General features: G+C 27.7%; 1 protein-coding gene across 1 annotated transcript; it reads right to left on the reverse strand.

The window, feature by feature from the left end:
• Positions 1-9,837: 9,837 nt before the first annotated feature.
• On the reverse strand, positions 9,838-23,532 carry RpL36A (ribosomal protein L36A). Its single transcript, XM_087159337.1, has 5 exons — positions 23,470-23,532; positions 15,643-15,751; positions 13,602-13,669; positions 12,046-12,162; positions 9,838-9,909 (listed from the first exon to the last, which is right to left on the reverse strand). Exons 1-5 carry the CDS (start codon positions 23,470-23,472, stop codon positions 9,889-9,891), a joined length of 318 nt encoding a protein of 105 aa, XP_087015463.1. The 5' UTR covers positions 23,473-23,532; the 3' UTR covers positions 9,838-9,888.
• Between the last annotated feature and the right edge of the window lie 277 nt (positions 23,533-23,809).

Here is a 23,809-nt window from a genome sequence, read left to right on the forward strand (position 1 = left end):
TTATTACCAAAAATATTTATCACCCATTTTTAATATTACTCTCTATTTTTATGGATGGTGCATTTGATTTTGATTATTATTCAAAATTAAAAGCCTAAATTTTAAAAAAAAGAAAAAATTATAATAATTTTTTTCATTATGTTCAGGTGCTGCTGCCGGCCGCACTTCTACAACTGGTTTGCTGCAGGCTGTGCACCTCTATTTTAATTGAACAATTTTTAATTTTGATGTACATTCTAACTATCTGTTTATCTCCACAAGATAGCGAAGCAAGCAGGGACAGAATTCTTTATATATTTTTCCATCGAGTAAATTTTGTGAAAATAAATTTAGCTGGCATTGTAATAACGATTTTCGAACGAACGAATTTTCTAACGAAAGTTTCTACTACCAGAGAGACAATTTTAACATGTTTAAAAGAAGAATTTTTTTACTCTCCCTCCCCTCCCAATCTAAATAGTATGTTTTTGTTTCTGATATGACTTAATCCACTGCCTCGTGTAAATTTACCCCTGTGGAAAATTTCACTTTGTAATTACTTATTATACAGTGCAACAAACTATATAAGCACATTGATAAGTTCGAATTGTTTCTTATGAAAACATCTAGTTTATTTATAATGGAAACTGTAGATGTTTAGTGAATAAACAACGCAACTGAAAAATGTTTACTTTTGTCAAACAATACATCTTAAGCGATGTGTGTTGCTTATTAATGCCTCGAAAATGTGAAGGTAAATTAACATGGCAAACAATTTATGATAGAGACGTGAACAGTTATGCATTTAAAAATGCCATCAGAGATATCTTTCAAATGCTGATATGAATTGACAAAATTAATATCATTTAGCTCAGATTTAACCCGTTCTAAATTTATGTTTGAAATAATAAAAAAAAAAACATGCTATTATTATTTATTTATTACGTTTTCTGGTTTGTTAGTGCTAAAAATAATAAATACTTTAATAATTTTTTTGTATAATTTTCATTTTATTTTATTCTTTTTACTTCATAAAAAAATCTACTTCAAATTAAATATTTTTCTTTTTTTTTTTTTATAAACCAAGCAAGTAATTCTCAACTATAAAATTTTTCCATCTCATTCAGCAATTAATAGTGAAGCAATTTCGAAATATTTTCTCTAAAAGAATTCGCTTACATCCAAATAAGCTTGAAAACCACCAAGATGAATGGTAGTTTTCAGAAAAGCAGCGTATCAAGAAAGGTGGATCTCAACAGTTTAGTTGAATTTAACGTATTAATTTCTTCGTATTTTTGAGGTTTTCTATACTAGTTAAAATCAGATTGGTTCATTATGAATGAGATTATTTCAAGGCCTAGTTTAATACAAAAAATACTCATTTTCCTGTGTATTTCGCCTTATTGATAGAGCTCAAACCGAATCCTAAAACCATTGGAGTTTCAGAAAAATTTGTAAAATATTTTTGTTTGGTAAAAAAAATAAAAAAAAAGTGCTCCCCTAAATCACAGTTATCGGAACTAATAGTTCCACGGAGATTAACATTCCACAATTTTGAGACCGTGATGATGACAACATGGGTATAGGGCAAAATTAGGAATTTTATTTTCAGACTAGTGGGCAGTTCATTTTCAACAGTAACCACGTTAAAAAAAATTTAAAATTTTACACGATGAAAGTAATTAATTATAAAATTCTTCTTTCAAAGCATTTTTCAGAACATATTAAATAGTACAAGGTTCATTTCTAAAATGTAGAAAAGTTTTAAAAAACAAAGCGTGAATAATTTTCAGAATAATATAAATTTTCGTAACAATTCCTTATGAAAATTAAAAACGAATTAAGGGGTCACAGTACCTTTGCAACAATTTTTTAAAATAAAGGTATAATCATTCATTTTGAGGATGCTTTACATGCTCATTTAAGTTATAATCAATAATTTATCTTCAAAAAATGATTAAACTGTTTAATTTTTTTTTAAATTTTAAAAACAGTTGAAAAAATTCTAAATTTTTAAATCCCTAAGGCTTTTTTATTTCAACATATTTTCAAAAAAAGTTTTTTTCATAGTGCTTGCAATATTTATCTTAACAATTTTGTGCATTCATTTGCTGATATATCAATTAGAATATTTTTTATAGATTATTTTGTAAAAAAGTAGAAAAAAAGGGTAAAAATTCCTGTTAGGTATATATAACATGCCGTAAAAATTTTAATACCTCATAAAATGCTTATTCCATGCACAGTTTAAATAAGTGTATTATACTCAAGATAAAAAAAATTACTTCAAAGCTTTATCTTAAATAGAAAAAATTCCTTAGGGATTTAATTAAGATTAGGACACAAAATTATCATCTATGCGAAAAAGCACTTTAAAATCAGACTGCTGAGCAAGTTCCTGTATTAGAGCAATTTAAAATCATTCATAACTTTTTTAAAAATGTAGATAGAGAGATGAATTTTTTTCTGTACATTTGAAATACTTTTAAGTTTTATTATAAGCAATAAAAAAAATTTTGGTAGTTTTGTCATTTTTTGGGTACTGTTGGGTTAAATAAAAACAATAGTAAACTGCAAATGGGGTGAATTTTAGGCGTAAAAACTGGAGACTGGCGGAAAATTTTTTTAGTCGCCTTTTGGTCGGTGGAGACCGCTAATCTTGCCTTTTAATTGTGCACCGACCACCTTTCTTACACCAAACATATGTTTCTGTTCTTTTACTTCATTAGTAAGGCCCGGATTTTGATGACATTTGCATTTTTTTTGTGCATGTTTTGTCCCTTAGAGCATTTTTTAGATATATAGGGCATATTTGCTTAAATTTTGGGGCGTATTTTGCATTTTAAAGCATTTCTTAAGTTTTTTGTTAATTTTTTCCAATTTTTATTATTTTTTGGGGCATTTTTATTACATAAAATGCAAGATTTGTCTTATAATTTTACACGTCATATTGTAACTCTCAATACCACCTGCATGCCATTATATTTTTCCATTATGTTATTGATTGATATAAAATCTTTAGAAGTAATTCTTTGTTACAGCTTTCCTTTTTTTTGTTATTTTAGGATATAAAACATATTTTTCAAACTTTAATGAACGTGGAACAAGTATTGCATTGCTTTATATTTTTTGAAATGACTCGTAATAATTTTAAAGAGTAAAACATTGCTTTAGTTCAATATTTTTACTTTATTTAAGTCATGTCATAAGGCATTTTTAGCGCAATTTTCGCATTTTTTAAGGGCATTAGTTAAGATTTTTTAGGTCATCAAAATCCGGGCTCTATTCATTAGTATAAATAATAGAGCATATAAGTGTATGGTATACGAAAGTGTATGAATCAAATAGAAACTATTAATGATAATAATAATTTAAAAAAAATACAAGTGGCGAAGCGTAAATGCGGGATATTTATGTCTAAATTGTCTCTTTTAATGCTAAATTCAGTTTCATTTTCACCTTAAACAAAAAAATTTCGACTTTCATTTTCTTACAAAGATGCTGATAAAAAAACTGACTCTTGCAGAAAACACATATATCTTTTTAAAACCATATAGACACATATTGATATCTAAATAGATATAAATGTTTCACGACTTAAATCACGAAAATACTAATATTAATAATGTTTATAAAATATTAACAACAAATATATTAATGCATATAATTTTTTTCATTGTAATTTAAACAGTTTTTAAAATTTTTAATAACATAGAGATTCGTAAACAATTAAAAAAAATAATGAAAAAGTGATGAAACATTCAAAGGAAAAGCAATTTTTTTCCTGATGAAATATAAACAAATTTTTACATTAAGTAATCGCAATAATAACTTCTGAACAATGTTTATCTTTCTCGGAAAAGGATAATAAAACAAAAGGATATTCACATCATCTTCGTTGTTTTAATCTTTTCAAATACGCTGCCTCATTAATGCTTTCAGTAAATTTTTTTTCTTTCTCTTTTACCATACGTAAAGAAAAAGTAACTTTTCTACACAATTTATGATAGAAAAAACGGTCAATTTTGCACAATTATTCGTTCATTACATTTCTTATTTGTTAAATTAAGAAACAAAATGCTAAAGAATAAAATATTTTCAATCAAAAAATTTTTCTAAATTAAAAGGAAATATTTGCTTCTAACTTTGTACTTACGATACACTTTGTTTTACTGTGCAAAAGCCGTAATACTTAGAAACTTGAGATTACGAATGATTGTAGACAAATGTACAAGGAGATAAAAAAAAATTAAATATTTGTTCAAGAGTTATTTATAATACTTCAAAACTTGACATTAAAAGTATCACACGGATCGCTCTGCAGGCCACATGAATGCAACTACAGTTGAAATTTGATTTGACATTCAAGTTTTTTAGAAAGTAAGAGCAGTTTTAAGTGCTTTTTCAAATTTACAATTTTTAATATGACAAATTTAAGTGCTGTTTCTTCTCAGTATTGTTGTTTTAAATATCGATTATTTATCCATTGTTGTAAAAAAATTGTTTCTTCCTCACGAGAACTTTATTTTATATGGTAGCATTCGATTAAATGTCAATCAAAAGTAGTAAAAAATGAGAAACTGCGTGTTGCTAGATATAAATCCTAACATTTACATCGAAATTTTCAAAAAAAAAAGAGAAAAATTTTTTTTCATTAGTCCCGACAACGAATAAAATTACTTCCTACTTTTTTTTGAGCCACACTATCTGTATTTCTTAGGTTAATTTGTTTTTCCAAGAACAAACTTTTTTTTCATCCAGTTAATTGTCCATTTCGTTATGATTAACATATTGACTAAAGGTTTTTACACAAAGGCACAATGATAGTAAATTTTCAAAAGAAAATGTCATGTTTTTGTTGAAAATATTAATGTTTAAGGAAGGGAGGGGGGATGAATGAGAAACAATTTCAGGGATTGGTGAGGGGAGCGAGCAGGGCGTGTAGCCAGCCTTCAGCTGTTAAAAATTTTCATACAAACTGTCATTACAGAAATTTCATTTCAAACTTTCTTTTTCTAAAGCATTCAATAAGAATCAGTATTATTTTGTCAGTAAAATGTAATTCTGGTTTTACTGCAAATTTTTTTTTTTAACGCGGACCGATGAGCATGCTTAAATTTTAAAAATATTATAATAGCTAATTTTTAATTAACAGCCGAGATGAATGAATGGAATAGCCTACTTTATACACACACTAATCCACTTTTCATCTATTTCAGAAATGGAACAGCAGCATAGTGATTTTGAAGCAAATAGTCCTCATACTATTTAGAGAAGCATATTGCTTACTAAATTAGATTTTTGAGCACATAACTTAACATTTTTATATCATACTTAACAGATCTCGGATGAAAAAAAATGCCTTCATCGAAATACGACAAAGAATTACTTAAATAAACAAAGAATTAATTTTTTTTTTTTTAAAGCAAGCTTTGATTGTATTCAGATAAATATGCATTTTAAATAATTAGATAAAAGAAATATATTGAAACTAAACAAAATTCCCATTAATATATAAATCACCAACGCAGAGTTAATTCTAGAAGGGTTTTGCGGTCTTGATAGTCTTTTTTCGTTCATTTGCTAATGGTTTTTCAAATTACGATATCTTTATGATTTTATAATACGCAAATTTTTAATTTCAAATATCACGTTTTGAACTGCGACGCTTCTATTGTAAACATCATTTTTCGATCGTTTTCAAAAAATTTGTTATGTGGTTTCTCAGGTTTGATAGTTTTAATTGCATACGACGTTATAATTGCAACTGTTAACGACTTATTCAAAAATAACTTTTCGATGAGCCCGATAGAGTAATTTTACGTTTTATGATTATTTTCTTCGGCCACCATCTACTTGTTCGGTCTAACTTCGATATTTAAAACACAATATTATGGCAACACACAAAATTCGAATTTTAAAGTATTAACCATTTACTTGCTCTATTTGAGCAGACTCTATAGCAAATCTTCGTTATTTAAAGATTTTTCGTCGACCTTTTCCACATGTTATTTCCATTATTTGTACACCATTATTATTAATCGTTAGAATAATTCCCGAGGAATCTCATTTTGAAAAGTCGTATTTTTAAAATTCGCACAAATTTTGCATTAAATAATTTTTAGATAATGTTTTTAAATAATTTTTAGATAATGTTTTAAATAAATGTGAAATTTTTTTTTTTTTTCAAATCGTTTAAAAAGCTTGCGAAATATTGTGAAATACGCAAATAAATTAGCATTATGCATCGTTCTCCTGACCAGGTCTAAATCCGTTGGGGGAAAAAAAAGGCATAATAAGTAAGAGAAAGTATGTTTTTGTGTCTTCTTTCGCAACTTAAAATATTGTCTGCAATAATTAATTGGTATCACTCTTGAGTCTTAGAATGAATGAGAAGAACCGATCATATTAGTACAAAGGTTATTCAGGGTAGTCCGTTTATTTTTTTGCGTAACGTATATTTACAATTCTCCCAATAGGTAGAAAAGCAAACAATTAATAAGAGTTAGAGCCTGCATCAAGTAAAAGCAACAATATAATTTGATACGACAGAAAATTAGATTAATAAGAAAAAGATTTTTGTTCGTATGTATTTAGAGTTAGGTTATAATTTTACTTACATTATCATTTGGAGCGTACCTTTTGCCCTTGTTGGAAAATTACGTACCTCCAAGGGATGCGCTATAAGTTCTTTTTTGCGTTCCTTTCACAATTATGGTGGCGTATTTGCGGTGTTATAATGCTTCAGCGGAATCACTGGACAAGTGCATTTCGATACCTTAGTAACAACTTCTTGACGCACCCAAGTATACACGCTAATCGACGTTTTAGAGTAGGAACTAATACATTATTGTCATTAATTGGGTACTTGTGCCAAGTGATTAAATGATACCCACAATTGTCGTTACATCCAATTAACTTTATCTAAATCACACGGTTATTAGGCATATTCTGCATTTTAACTTTGTTTCTTCACTAAACTAATAGTGGCCAGAAATTGTTACAAACTATTTTTTTTTTTTTAATTCCATGATCTATGGCAACTACCTACCACTGATTATGGTACACTCCCGATATATAAGTATACATTTAAGTTATAGCAGAGAAGGGGAACCTTCAATTAACGTGCCAGTTAAATGAATTATTTTCTGGAGTCCATTGTACTATTTGTTATAATTCCTTTCAAAAAGTATCTTTTAAACACTACTTTAATATTTAATGATAGAAATATATTTTGTAATATTTGCTGTTTAGACCAAAAATTGTCAGTGAAAAATTTTTTTAATTAAAAATTAGATGCCAAATTATAATTATATACTCCTCCTCCCTCTTTAAGACGCTACCCTTAATATTTTTTTAACATTCCAAAGTCAAATAAATGCAATACTCAATTTTAATTTAAAATCAAACTATTCGAGTGTTCTATTTCAAGGAATACCTTTTCTGACTTCTTGTACACTCTACTTATAAATGCATGGCTAAAGTAGCGGAGGATTTGGTTAGCTAAGTAAATTTTCCTTAATTTTTATCAATGCCATTCCTAAAATGTCCAACCACTCAAAAAATTCACTCTAATCCTCTATGTTGAGAAAATTGTGACGAGCGATTAATTCTCACTTGGGCCAGAACAAGCTATTGGTCGAAAATGACATCACTGTTTGGGGAAGGGATATACCATGGAGTGATATACTGTGTATGGATGGTGTTTTCTACACTAGGGAGCGCTGCAAGCTCGGGACTGCCTAAATTTCCGGGTTACTGTTTCAGTTGTATTTTAAAGCCATTTGGCATCATTGTGTTTTGAGATTCTTGCAAATAATGCATTTGATTACTTATTGCTTATGTTTACAATACAAAAAATGTTAACACTAACGTAGGATGGTGCACAACTTGCAACACGAACAAACAGTAATAAACAAATGGAAAGAGGCCAAATCAAGACTGCCAAAAAAGCAAGTTATTCAAAATCTAGTAACCATGTCACCTTTTTTAATAATAAATAACAAAATAACTAAAACAAATTTTCACCCCAAACTCCCCAGAATTACATAATAGCATTAATATCTTATGAAATACGACAGATTTGAGCTCAGAAATTATCTAGTTTATTCCTTTTATTGAAAACAAAATTATCCGTTTGAAAGCATCGCCTATCAGAATAGCATGTAGTAAGCAGCTGCAAACTTTTTAACCGGAACTAGAGTAGGTCCCGAAAAGACAATATTCACATTTTGCACAGTTTTGTGGTAATTTTTTATTAGAATCTAAGTAAGTGAAATTAAGCTATACTGCTTTTACGTCATTAGCAACTGGGGCTGTTCTAGAAATGCAGGGGGGGGGAGCTAGCCCAGAATTTTGGATTTGATTATGAAGTTTTTAAAATTATTCATAACACAACTAAATTGCGATGTATGAGTAAATTTGAGCTTATGCTTATTTCAATTTCTGTTACTTCATAACTGCAAGATAGTTCTTATGAAAAAACAAACAAACGAAAAAATTTTTTTTTTAATATTACTATACCATCTTATATTTGTAAAAACATTCATTATTTTTAGCTTTGATGAATTTAAAACAATTAAAACATAAATATTTTCTGAAATGCTGAAGTGGACATTTACCTATCCCCCCACCCTAACGACGACATAATATTAAGTAAACATTTGCAAGGAATAAATAAATTTCGAGCGAGCAAGTGTGCATACGAAATTTGTCTCCTAACTCATACAAACACCAGCCACCATCTCCCTTCCCCCAAACAGTGATGTCATTTTCAACCAATAGCGTGATCCGGCCCAAGTGAGAATTAATCGCTCCTGTAATTTACCTACAATCCTTTACAGGAAGTCTTGTTCTCTGATGCCACCACAGAATGAGACTTTGCCTTTATTGCATTCCATTGAATTAGGCATTATAAAATAGCTTAATTTCAGATAAACAAAAAATCAGTGCTTCGACATATATAAAAACAGAACCGCTGCTGCCACTTGCAAACTAATTCTTTTTCAACAAAAACAATCATTTTTATTGAGAAAAAAAAAAGCTTAAAAAATGCAAATGAATCGTCTATTAACAGTTATAAAAATATCTGCCACACACTGCCCCATACGGAACAGGATACACCGTAAAAATTAAGTAAATAAAGCTTAATTCCTTTGTGTCTGAACCCTTTCAGTGGATGATTCTACTTCACAACAGTTTTATTCCAGCTAGCAGTAAGAGTTGGTGGATTTATTTTGACACAGCAAATAAAATTAACTCTTCTCAGAAATGAAACCAATTTCTTTTTGTCCGGAACAAACAGCATATTATGAGTCACATTTTATTAAGTTGTTATTATAAGAGGAGAAAAACATTCAAGATTTTATTCTGTTACCAGCAGATAGTTAAGAAAACCAAGTCACTTCGCAACATTACATTGACTGTTTAATCCTATGTACATTAAAATATAACAGATTTTAAAATTTTTTTAAATAAAAAAAGAATATAACACCAAATTACTAAAAATCTGAGTTAGTTTTTTCTGAAAAGAAAAAAAAAATCCAATTTTGTTTGATTTTTGTTCAAATACACTGCAAAAAGTTTGATTTATGACTAAAGAACATTAAAAATTCTTAATCAAAATTAACTTAATATTAAAACTATATTAAGCTCTAAGTACCTAAAACAATTTTTCATTATAACACATAGCTTTGTAACCATACATAGTAACTATTTTGAAACTTTTAATTTAAAACTGTAATTTCTTTTTTTTCTCTTCATTTTTAAAATGACAAAATAAATGTATCAGATTGACAAACCCTGCTAAAAATACATATATCCTTTCCTAAGCTAATTTGTATAAATTAAAGACATAAAAAGACAGGACACAATTTTATTTCAAACAACTGTACAAAGATGTTATTCCCTTTAAAACTGGATCATTTGTCCCTATAAAAGAAATGAAGCATATTAGATTAGAAAAGAAAAAATAAACCTTAGAAACAAGAGTTAAAAAATCAATAATTTTGTCTTAATGTTTTTACCCAAAGCAAATATATAATTTACTTTGGCTTGGAAAATTAAAATTATTATCCTTTCCTTTTAAAGCAAGTTGAAACAATTCAACTTGTTATTAAAAAGAAAGGGCGGGGGACAGAGAGCATAAATATTTTTTTAGAATGTCTGACATTTAGAAAACTTCAAATTAACAATAAGAGGACATGCTCAAACATCTTATACTTATCAGAAGAGAAAAATAAAAAATTTCCGGAACTCCCAAGATATATCAAGCAAATTGATAAAAATTCACACCCTATTTTATCTAAGGATGTAAAAAACAGTGATTTGTCCAAATATTCGGCAAATATTGAATATTCGGTGGCCGAAATGCAACATTGATAAATATTATTTCTTTACATAAATAAGTATAGTCATTATTAAGAATTAATCAAAAGTTAGGTTAAAAGAGAATGTCTATTAGAAACACTTTTAAAATATGCAGCGATATCATAAAAACATACAAAAGCAAAACAGAAAAAATTTGACACAGATCTTAATTTCTGAAAGAAAATTTAAAGCTATACATCTTGTTACCTATAACCGCACTTAAAGCCTAATAAAAACATTTTTATAAACAAAGTTTTCCGAAAAAGAAAAAGCTTATTTGAGAAGAAACGCTATTAATTTCAAATAAAAAAATTTAACGCATAAAGTATCAATTTAACTTTTTCACACTGCTATATTTTAAGAAAAAGTAACCATAAAAGATTTAAATAAATAATAACTTTGTCCAAATAACACATTACCAAATATTTCGCCAACCGAACATTCGTTACATCCCCAACTTCATATATAATATACCACGCAATTTTTCATTAGAAAATTTTTGATTTTTTTTTGTCAAATATTAGATTTTGCAAGCAAAAACACAATAGAATGGGAACATGGAAAAGTTTCACTAAAAAGTTAAATTTCATAAAATAATCGCAATAGAGGTTAGACTCATTTAACTAGAATCCCAATAACTGATTACTGTTACTGACAATTCTAACACTGGTTATTTTTTGGAATTTCCTGCACATAGTAATGCAAACCAAAAAATTACAAACTTTTTATCTTTATATATATACTTAAATTATGTTTTTCAATAAATTATTTTTACATCATATTAACTCTCTTCTCAGAGGAAAAACCAGTTAAAAAATTTCTTTGGTCATACACAAGGATTACAGTGAATAAACAGTAAATTTACAAGAGTGGAAAATATTGCCACCTGATATTAAAAAATTTACGATTGAAAATTGACTTGAAAAATCCCATCTTCTCAGAATTTTTTTTTTAAAATCGAAAAAAGAAATGATGAAATGAACATACATATAATGTATAAGAGAAAGTAGCTCCCCGCACAAGACTCTTATTTGGCTTTGTCTTTTATTATTAATGGGAAAATAGTTTTCCTCAGACAATTAAAACTAAGGAGTTTGATGGTAAGTATTATAGGAAGGAAACGCTAGTAAGTAAGGAGATATTTACCACCGTCTTATAAAGGATTAAATAGCAAAAAACATGTCAATTGATTAATCGAAGATAAAAGAGAAAAACAGCGTAATCTTATAATCAATTTTTAAGAAAACTAGGATTACTGCAAATCTTATCAAAAATGTAGACATTTATCCTTATTTAACAAACTATTATACTTAATTCAAGAGGAATTACTCATCTAGCTTTTAAAACTGAGCCAGAAGTAGTCAATTTAAAAACTAAGGATGACAATTATAAAGGAACTTATAGAAATTGCAAAACAACAAATTATTAGATGTGAAATACAGGAAAAATTTAAATTATTTCAAATAAATAAGGCAGATTGGCAGTAAACAAATTATGAATTAAATTAACAAGTTTATAAAGCAATTTTCTCAATGAACATGTTTATTACTCATTAAAAATCTATATACCTTTACTGCTTTCAAATTATTCATAAGTGTTGAGGAAATAGTGTTAAAGAATCATGCATATAGCAAAAAATGTAAAAAATATCAAGCAAAAAATAAATAAAACAAATTAAAATTTCCCATAAAGCCATACCTTTCTCTTCTTATCACCACCAATCTCAAAATGTTTGCACCTCTTGATAGGTAACTGTTTCCTGTATTTGCATTCAGAACATTCCATTCTCAAAACAATTTTCTTAGTGGTTTTAGCCTTTATAAAAGAAAATATAAATAAACATTTCATAACATTCTAAGCTAAAACACCCAAAAAAGACTTTGATTCTTGGTTTAATAAATTCAATTAAGTAGATTTTCATCCACCACTATTTCCAAGTAATAGGTAGGCTTATATAATTCACCACTTTATAGTAGTTATGTAATACTATAACCTTTTAAAAAGCAAGGAAAAATAGTTAAAAAATTTGCAAAATTAGTTATTTACAGTTTTTTTTAAAAATTATTTCGGCGTGTCTGTCAACAACAAATATATAATATATTACATTAAAAACAATTATAAGTTTAAAGAAAAAAATTTTTCTTAAAAGAAAATACCAAATATTATACATGTAGAAATACTATATTTTAAAGATTACATGCATATACATTTTAATTTAAGTTTTAGAGCATCTATTTCGATATCTACAGCAACGTTTAAAATTCAATAATAATCATTCCAAACTATCTTATTGACACAGAAAAATCAAGAAAAACCTTACTCTTTACTTCACTTTAGACGAATAAGACTAAACATTACTCAGATACTCCAACAGCTAGGTTATTGATCTAGCTCTGCCTAACTAAGAAAATTAAAACTGGTAAAAATTAGTTTTCTTAAAAAAGAGAGACTGAAGTAGGGTAGTCTCTTGGAAGCATAGGTAATTTAAATAAATTGTACTTTAACTTTGCAATAAGAGCTAACTTAGTAATAAACTTTTTTACAAATATAATTCTATTTATTTGCACCAACTGCCTATCAACAAAATAAATTTTCTTTTGATGGGAAAAAAAATTCCTGCATTATAGGTTTTTTAAATTAAAAAAACTATTAGGTTCAATCTAGCCAGAAAATTGCCATTACACTGTTTAAAGTACATTTGTTTAACACAAAAAAAGTTACTGATAACTAGAATGCAAACAAAAAATCAATAGTTATAGCAAAGTTTCTATACTTTTCATATTGACAATATCATTACCTTCTTTCTGAAAACTTATTAACACTCTCAATAAACCATGGTTTGATTAATTACAGTGATGTGCTGTATAACATACAATGTTATCAGTAATAATTGTGATATCTTCATATTATCAAACATTCAGTTATTGCAGATACTCTAATGCGCAGTATTGTAGGAGATTTTTCTTAAAAAACTGCATCACACTGTTTAAAGTACATTTGTTTAACACACAAAAAAATTAGTAATAACAGTGATATCTTCACATTATTAAACATTGAGCTATTGCAGATACCCTTATGTGCGGTAGCAGCAGCATATTTTGTTAAAAATCTTCATTACACTGCTGTTTATTTGCCATTACACTGTTTAAAGTACATTTGTTTAACACAAAAAAAGTTTCTGACAACTAGAATACAGATAAAAAGCCAATAATATAGCCAAGTTTCAATACTTTTCATATTGACAATATAATTACCTTCTTTCTGAAAATAGGCTTGGTTTGTCCACCATATCCTTGTTGTTTTCTGTCATACCTTCTTTTACCTATAAAAAGTATGTTAAACATTAATATCTATTGTTTTTTTAATGTTTTTATTTTAAAAAAAAGAGTATCAACCATTTTTAAGTAGATGCATAAAAAATACAATTGTTTAGCAACATACAAAAATTAAATTAACGAACTTAACAGAAATTTATTACATTACACATACTTCAGCAATCATCTAAATTGATTGAAACCAATTTAACTAATCTATAGCTTAAACAATGATTGATATTTACGTTACCCAAATATTTATTAACACTCTCAATAAAACATGACTTTATTAATTACAGTGATGTGTTGTATAATACACATTGTTATCAGTAATAATCGTGATGCCTTCATATTATTAAACATTGAGCTATTGCAGATACTCTTATGCACAGTATCAGCAGTAGATTTTCTTAAAAATCTTCATACGGATACTTCTGTATTGGTACCTGTTAGCACTAGGTTCAATTTAAAAAGATTAAGGATTTTTAATCCTTCAAGCATGGTTGCTAATTCTTTAAAATCTTCATGTATTCCCCAGGTATGAAGTGGAATTACACCTGAAACACAAGCCACACAGGTGCCAGAGACAAACTCTTGCTGTGACTCTTCTATATTAAAAAAAAAATAATTCTTTAAAAAAACTTTTTAAAAGAAAATCTCTTTGCAAGAACTCTTACTACGCTCTGCGACAATGTCGTCGAGTTGCTGTGATTCTGCCACAAGGGGTTGTACTCACTACTCTTTTCATTAAGGCTTTAACAATATGAAGTATTAATAGTATAATATACAATTTCTATAAACAATAAATTTATGTAAAATTGGGGAAAGAAAATCTATCAAAAAAGCTTGGCAATGAAGTTTCCTAATTATGTTAAAAGGGGTTAATAAATACGCATTTTGTTTGGAGATACAGTTGCTGTAACTCCAGAAGGAAAAAAAATTATAGCATTATAATATAGCATTCCCCATATTGTGTCAGAAATACAAAGAGATAATTAAAAATCTTGTGATAATCCATATCAATTACTGATGAAAACATAATAAAAACACTACATGGATTTATGATACTATTGGCATAAATTCAACGCATGAATAAGTGATTATTTAAATGAATGATTCAAATCTCACAAGTAGAAATAATATGAACTGAGATATAACCAGAATTTTAAAACTACCATGGAAATCTGTCACACTAACAACTAAGAATTGAAAAAACTATGCAATAAAATTAAATTAAAAAAAACCACAAATGCAGTAAATAAATAACTGATTCAAGTTTTTTTTTTTAATTGTATAAAAAAGCATCAGGAATTAAAATAAAAAAAGAAAATGCCTAGCAACAATTGAAACAGGCATGGTTTAATGAGAATATCCACGCAAACTGAGTGTGTCAAAGATCGATCCATAGAATCCACTATATTAAATTAGCATGCTGTAATAAAGATTTTTAAAAAAGTAAGATTTTGTGGCAATTATTGCAGAAAAAATTATCGAAACACTCAACATATTCACCATGGAATAATTGTGAGTTGTGAACAATCAAATGTGCAGTTGAAAATTTTCATGTGCGTATAATATAAAAGTATTAGATCATACAACCAATATTAAAAAAAAAGGGAAATTTCCTGCATGATTTAATTAATTATTTTGCAACAAATTCCCCACTTACAATCAAATTATATAATATTTACAATATGGAGCTTTAAAAAAAAAAGCAGGAAATAGCAGGAAAAAAAGGAGGGGTGCCAAAATAGAAAACATAGGAGGTCTGTGGTTCCTGAAAATACTGAGACTTTAAAAACCAGATTGAATAAGTAGTTATAAAATATTAAAAATGGTTCTAATATCCTAAAACAATCAAATTGTAATAGCTAAAAAATGATTAAAACATTTATATATGTTAGATTACAAAATGTATAAATTAAAGGAAAGTATTAATTATTTGATTTATAAGAATATTCAATAGTTAAATTATAAATACCTTGTGCCCAGATTGAGTCCTTTCCTTTTTTGTATTGTGTGACTTTATGTAAAGTATGTTTCTTACATTTACCTTTGCAAAAGGTACGTCTGGTTTTAGGTACATTCACCTGGAAAAAGGGTTTAAAGCATGTTACTTGCATAGAACACAAATATAAAATTTTTCATGTCAAATTGCTACAGATCTGCAACATTAAACACCAAACCCAATCTTAAGGCCGTTGGCACCGTTGCCAGCTTCAATCGACGTCTCAATGTTATTCTATGGGAGAACATAAATCACTTTTTCTCAATAATTTACAACCTGACAGCTCAATGTTTAATATTAATGTATAGATCTCATTTAAACAAACATAACTACTGTAAAAAATTATTTTAAAATTCTATTAATAATTTTTAAAACGAGTTTAAATGTGATTTTAGAGTAATTTTCAAGCGTTTTTCACAAAGTTACTTTTTTAGCTAAATTCACGAAATTTTTTTTAAAAAAAACATATAAATACGTAGTTTAAACATAATTTAAACAATATGAAATTATACATTAGGAACTATTGCTAAAAAATGATTTTTTCCGGGGTATGAAACATTTTTCTACTCTGAAATCGTTCTTCAGTTCCTCCTTTTCTCTTTAGGAGGCTATCACTCAACCGTGAAGAAATCCCCCAGGCATGAAGAGGGGGACATAAGTGAATTTTCATGGTTGTCGTAAATAAACCTGTGATCTTTTTCGTAATGGTGGATTTCAATGGTCGCCAAGAAACAAACATTCACAAGAAGCATAGTCCCTGACAAGAAGTAATCATTTACTGAAATGAGTGATTCAGATCTTATTTTCCTTCACGGCCAAAGAATATCTTTTTCAAGATTGAAATAATGTTTAACTATAAACCGGGAGAGTAATTAACAAATAATTCACTCGTTTAAATAAATTGAACATTAAAGCCATTTTCAATTTTTAGGAAAAAGATCATTTCGTTTACAAAATTCTTCCTATATTTTTTTGAAAATTAGTAATTAAAAATAGTTTGTTCGGGGCAATTTTTTAATATCTCCTTTAAATTACTATCTAAATATTTAATAAAATATATCTTTACAATTTTTTTTCGAAAAGGTATTTTAAACATTATTCTAAATAAGAAAAATGAAGGAAAAAAATGTTACTGCTGTAAAGAGTTACCACCAATGAACTTAGGATGAAGTAGCTTTGAAGATACATAACTTATCATTTTTAATGTATAAATTTTTTTGTTGGAGGGGGGGGGGGATAAAATAGAAAATCCGAAATAAAAGTATTAAATTTATTGTTAGTTATGAGTAATTTTATAATTATTACTTTAATCATTATTATTAATTCTATCAATGAAAGGAATTTTATTATTGATATCATTATTAATCATATTATTATTATTTTAAATTAAATTTTAAAATCAAACTAATAGAAAATTTGTTTGAAAGTCGTACATTTTCTTATTTAATTTCTTTTGTACTAGAACAAATAGTTCGGCTACGTTCAATATATTGCCCTATTTTTGCCTTAAGAAAATTAGTATCGTTTTACTTACATTGATATCTCCAAACACACTATTGGCGTAAAGTTCCCGCATGACAACATAGTGCAACATTATAAATTAGTTTTCTATGTGCTTTATTATGCATTGTGCTTTTGGATCAGGCTATTGCATCTTTCAACGCTCATACGGTCCATATTATACTTAAAAAGGGGTGTCAATGTTCTAATAAAAAAGAGTAAACAACTTTTTTACTTAGTATTCACTTTGAAATTAAAATTGTCATATTTCGTCACTATGTATAATTATTTGAAATTATAAGGCGTAGTTGTTGATAAAACTTATAACGATGCGTAATTTTCGTCCTTTTTAAGGTTTGTGTGAATCCTGAATTATCTTAAACTCTTCCACTGATATTCTGAGCTCAGAGCAAATGTTTAGTTTTAAAAAATTTATTATTCATTGCTATTTAATTTCAATCTGAATATAGTATATTTTATTTCTTAATTGTAACTTTAAACGCTAGCAGCATCAATTCATTAAATATCATTATTTTTGCTTAATTCAAATTCAGAGATGTCAGCACAATTTTTGTTTGAGTCTGCGCTGTAGTAAATTTCATTTTCGAACCTTTACTTTTACTTTGTTTTTCGTCACGGAGCAAATGTAATATATACGGATTCAATGTGTTGCAGATGGTTATAATTTTCTTTTCGGGACCAGCTCCCAAAGATATTACGATGATACGTTCAAAATTGTTATTTATCGGTAGCTATTAGCTATATTAATTTACGAGGTGAGTCGTTTTTATGTTTTGTTGTCATTAGTTGTGCTGAACTGTCTGAAATCGTTTTCATGTTTAATTAACTAAATAATTTGCTGCTATCTTATTTTCAACTTGTTTACTGTTAAAAATTTCAATTCAAGTTTATATTTTGTGAAATCAATTAATATCCAGTATTGTTAATTGTTCAATATATTATTTGCAGAATAAAATGTTCTTAAGATTCTTAATTTGTCAGGGTTTAAATTTTACAATATATATATTTTTTCTTTCTCTTTTTTTATTTTGGTAATTAATTTTACCTGGTCCGTCGTTTTACAATTTACAACTATACAGCAAACATCGCCTACAACTATTTAGCTACACATTTATGCCTACTGCTTTCGTTTTGATCAAAACAAAACCAAATATCTGCTGCAAGTCACTATCTAAAGTGCAATATTATGAATTATTTCGACATATAAAGACATAATAGCTTTTAACTGCTAATAAAACGCATTCATTGTACTAAGAATCTGAATGTCAACTTAACTTATCGACATTAATACCAGTAAAATATACTTGAGACAAGATTTGACATCGCAGATAGCATACGAAACACAATGGGCTGGATAGATTTTATTGTTGCTCAACGTGTGCATTCTACAGAAAAGACAAATACTATCTTTATTTTTTTTATTTCTGGAAAACATTTAACATAACGTAACGTCACAAAACGTAAGTGTCCCGTTTTACGTTACCTCAGTTTGAAGTTCCATGACATTTATTTATTTAAAGTGACATTTCCTTTTTATTTAATGAATTATGGTTGAGAAATAAGGTTCCAATTTAAATTTTTAAAATCCATCATTTTAATAATCCCAACATATATTCCATTGACGAAATTGGCATTTATGTAAGCGTTTTTAAATTTTGATGCTTGATAATCTTTTCATTTTTATTAATTAATTGTTAATAGTTAATGATATCCTAATGATATTTATTTAAAATTTACAAATATGTATTAAATTTGTTTCTAGCAAGAGAGGAACAAGATTTTTTATCAAACAAGTTGAAAACAAAATTGAACTTTTTTTCTTCTGAAAATTATAATCGAACTAAAAACTTGTTTACTCAATGAAGTTTGATAGAAATTATGAGAGAGCTCTGTTTTGCAGTATCGTACAGTTAACTTAATTTTACGTTGCGCAATATTTTCTTTTATCACGAGCATATGGTCATTTTAAGAAACTTTTGATTTTAAATTTCTTATAAATTTTTTTTTTTTGGCATTATTACGAGAAGTAATAAAAATTGTATTTGCTATAAAATATATAAATTTTAAGTATTTTGAGTCAATACGAATCTTAAAACTATTTCAAAGTTTAGGAGGTTTTATTATTAGCGACTCGAGTGAGCTCTCTAAAGAAATCCATCCAGAGGTCAATCCAAAGGTTGACCTCTCGGACAACCCTTGCTTCACACAAACGCTTTCTCCTATTCTTTTGTAAATAAGAGTAAAGATGTTTGGCTATTTCAGAAAGTGAATACTGGAGAGAAGGTGTAAAATAGCCCATTGTCGGCAAGAAGACCAAGCTATTAGCAGCAAGATGATTATGCACCTGTTGAAAAAATACTTTTGTGTAAGAGCAGCTGTTTTTGTGCAATACATTGCAGTTAAATCTACTCTTTTTCAGTCGAGAACCTAAAGGTAGTGGCCTTCGAAAGAGAAAAGTATGAAGATTTAGCTTTCTAGTTTCTTTTGTTTATGTATATGCTTTCTTCGCGTCGCTTGCTCACAAAAGACACTTTTCAAAGAAGTAGTGACGAGTCAGATTAGTTCAAGTCTTTTATTACTCTTGTATTTAATTAAACCGCACAAATTAAAGACGTTCTTAAAAATATCGTGTCTATTATTAATTAATGATTTAAATACATTTGAAACGAAGTATTGCATTTCATCGGATTGGGGGACAATATTGTTTTTTTGTTATAGTACTCTCATCACTAGTTACCCAATACAAACCCTTTGTACTTTTGAAAACTTTTACTTGGAGAAAAAATGATAATTCAGATTTGAAAAAGCAGTTACTTTTTTTGAGAAAACATTATATCAAATTTTCCCCACCCAAAAGTTTTCATTGGCCATTTTTTAATTTCTCGGAAATTATCTTCAAAAACTTTTCAAACTTTTATAAATAATCTTTAATAGTGCTTTATTAACTTTTAAAATATTTTTTAATTACTTCGAATATTTTTTACTAGAACATTTTTGATAAAATTTTTTAATTATATTTTAGGAATATTTTTATATTATATTTAGAATATTTTTTTATTATATTGCTAAAGGTTTTTGTTCCTTACAAGGCTCTAAAACACATTGCTCTCCCCCATTCTCCAATTATTTTTCTTTCATGCGATGTTTTTATATAAATTTCATTCAAATGTAAATATGCTCTTAAAATCTTCTGTTTTTCTGTAAAATAATTCTGTTTTTTATAATCATACGCGTTTTATCTATTACGTTATCTTTACATAGAAAAAGAAATTGCAAAAGAAAGTAAGTCAACATGAACAAGGTATATTTATTTGATTTAGATTTTAATTTTGTTCGATTCCAAAATATCAATAAAGAATTATCTCGCACAGAATATAAATATTTGCAGAATAATACAATTAGCGAATAAAACAAAGATAGTATTTTTTCGACACACAGAGAACTATTGGGAGTAGAGAAATTATTATAATTGTTTTCTAATCACGCAAGTTTTAATTTTACTAAAGACAAAAATAGTATATTTGAAACTTATACCCATCTCTCTCCTATTTATAGTGTTAAAATTTTTCGATTCAAATTTTTATTTTGTAGAACGAAATTTACTTTGCATTGTTAAATTGTTATAAATATAAAATTTGCTTGAGGAAATAATTTTATTTTTTAAATGAATAAATAAAAAGTAATTTTTTGTGTTCTATGTAAGGCAGAAATATGCGGTAAATCAACTTTTGATATGTAGATTTATATATGCATAGTATGTGTTATATAATAATAATAATGATCATGTGTATAAAGAATATTTCATTGATGTAGTAACAAAAATATTTTGAAAATTAAAATAGAATAATAAAATATTAAAAAGGAATTGTACTTACGTGTTATTATTTGAACTTATAGTAACTTATGTTAATTTAATTTTGAACTATCTTCCAATAGAGTTAGTAAAATAACAATTGGTCAATAATTATGAGAAAAAACAAAAGGAGATGATTTAGTCTTTAATCAGAGAAACTAAAAGATAAAACAGAAAAAGAAAATTTATTAGAAATTTTTAGTAAGGGGTAAGCGGATAGTGAGTCAATTCAAAAGGTCGAGGTGGCCGAGAGGTCGGAGTCGTCCTGGAAAGACTGAGATTCAGGGTTCGATCCGCAGAACTGTAAGAAAATATAAAACTCTAAAATAAGCTTTTATTTATTATTTATGTTTCTTCTAGAAGTTTCTAGAATGTTCTAGCATATCGTTCCTGTCACTTCCTGTTATTATTCCTATAAAAGACTGGATGTCTCTAGCCGAGGTCCCAGTTACTTTGTTCACTGTACTTTGTAGGTGTTGAATAAAGCTCTCCAACTTTGTAGACTAAGTCCTAGTTATTCTACGTGACAATATTGTAATGATTTAATGAAGTTGTCGTCAAACACTAACATGACCTATGTAATTAAGAATGCAATTAAATATTTTATTTCGCCGTATAATAAGTCATGAAAATCCTTATCGTTTTAAATACTGACTTTTTAATTTCTATGAGTAGTCAATTAACACCATAGTAGCGCAAAATGATGCTCATGACAAGCAATATATGAAATCAAACGATTCCAAATCCATTATTTTTTGTGTACAATGTAAAAAAAATATTCATTTCGCATTTTTTTTTTTTTTTTTGTCTCAATAAATGTTCTTAAGCATTCTATATAATCTCCCAATTATTGGACATCAGTCCTAAAAAAATTAAAATTTATTTTAAATTGAATTTTAAACTCTTCCTCACACAATTAAGCCAAACTAATTTTATAAACCCATGCAATCAATTCCCGTGTTTCTCTGTAAGATTGGCTTAACTTTTAATGTTTGAATAAATTAAACTATATGCGTAAATAAAAATGCATATTGAAACACCAGTTTCGGAATTACATAGAAGGAAGATCACATTTGGCCTTTTCATTGAGACCCTTTACTAAAATAAAACACAACGAACCAGCAGGAACGAAAAAAAGAAGAAAGAAAACCTGTTGTATACGCTTTCACGGTAGTCTAAATTTTGTATGTAGTTGCGATTTCGAGAAAGTAAAGTAGCGATAACTTGCCGAAGAAAAAAACCGGATTTGAATGGAGGGGGTGACCCTCAGGCCAATCGAAACCCTCACTATAATGATTCAATCCTCCCAGATTTCTGAGGAGTTTTAACCGTTTTACTGACCACCAGGGGCTAAGGTTTCCTCCACTCTTCCTCCCCATAGACAGTTCACTTCCTTTTTCAGGTGCCAACGGTCTTAATACGCCCAAAAGCATAATATACAGCTCTATCTTTATGAATCCAAATTTGTCAGCAAAACCAACGCGGTCAGATAAAAAATATAAGTGTACAAATTTCAGCTTCACATGTAGCAAAATTTGCAAAGAACATCTTTCTTAACTTTTCCAGCTTACGTTGCAATGAAAATTCAGACCATATATTTGACTAAACCATTAAATTTTTTACCTGTAAACTTCTAAATAATTTTATTTGTAATGCCTAACATTAGAATTTGTGAGCAAAAATAAATATCATTGAATGAAGATGGAACTAAGTTTGATAAGGTGTTACATTTTCACAACAATTACTTGCAAAAGAAACTAAAATTATTTAACCCAAATCTCAATAACAGATCTAAGACTAGTAGTTTTCCAGGTATGATAAAGAAGCTCTCCAAGTTATTGTAAAAAATTGTAACTTTCCCATATTTTTGGAGTTTTCCAATTCTGCCTTTAAAAAACTTATTTAAATAAAAGGAGCCTCAGTAATTATTTTCTTCTGTAAGATTACAAAACAGAAAGAAACTTAGATGAAAAATAATATGTGGATTCTTGTTACTTATACGTAACAATCGCTTATCAAAAAACAATAGTTCTAAAATGAAATACAGAATAGGCAATTTTTGTAAAAAAAAAAAAAATTCGAATATCTACCAATTATTAACAGTAATAGACAATTTAGTATTACATAGATGGCATAGATAGAGCAGACGACAATCTTTCTCCTAAACCGAAGACTATTACCAAATATTTTAATGCTAATAGGTTTATATTTAAAATTTGGTACTGATTTCGGAAAGATCTGTATACGTTTAGTCAGAGCATTTTAATGCAGAAAGAATACTGAATGGATATCAATGGAAGACAACACACGTGTCAATAAAAAAATTTGCATGAAAAATCAGAAGAAAGGTTCTAAAAGCTAAAGAAACACTAGCCAAACAAATATATATTATTTAAGAATGTTATATTCATTATTTTTGTACATACCATAGTGTTTAATTATAAGTCTTATCTTCAAACGCGATGGATATACAACGACAATGGAACCTCAATGCTACAGTAAAAGAGATACAGTTAAGGTTAAGAAAAAAGAAAACAGTTAATTAAATTTAAGTTATAACATCGCTACGGAGTTTTTCAGCGAAAACGCATGTGCTTTGCCAATCAGAAACTAATTAATATACTTGTTTAAAAAAATATACTTTTAAAAAATTCTCTGTTTAATTAAAATCGTAATTTTAAATATAAATAGGTATTTTAAGTAGAAATTGGTATTTTGAGTAGAAATATTTTCGGTGGAGATCTTTTTTAAAACGAAACCAAGTGA

This window comes from Parasteatoda tepidariorum, chromosome 3 (genome assembly GCF_982258835.1).
Source record: "Parasteatoda tepidariorum strain Cologne lab strain chromosome 3, Ptep-v5.0, whole genome shotgun sequence".
In the NCBI taxonomy this organism is placed as follows: domain Eukaryota; kingdom Metazoa; phylum Arthropoda; class Arachnida; order Araneae; family Theridiidae; genus Parasteatoda; species Parasteatoda tepidariorum.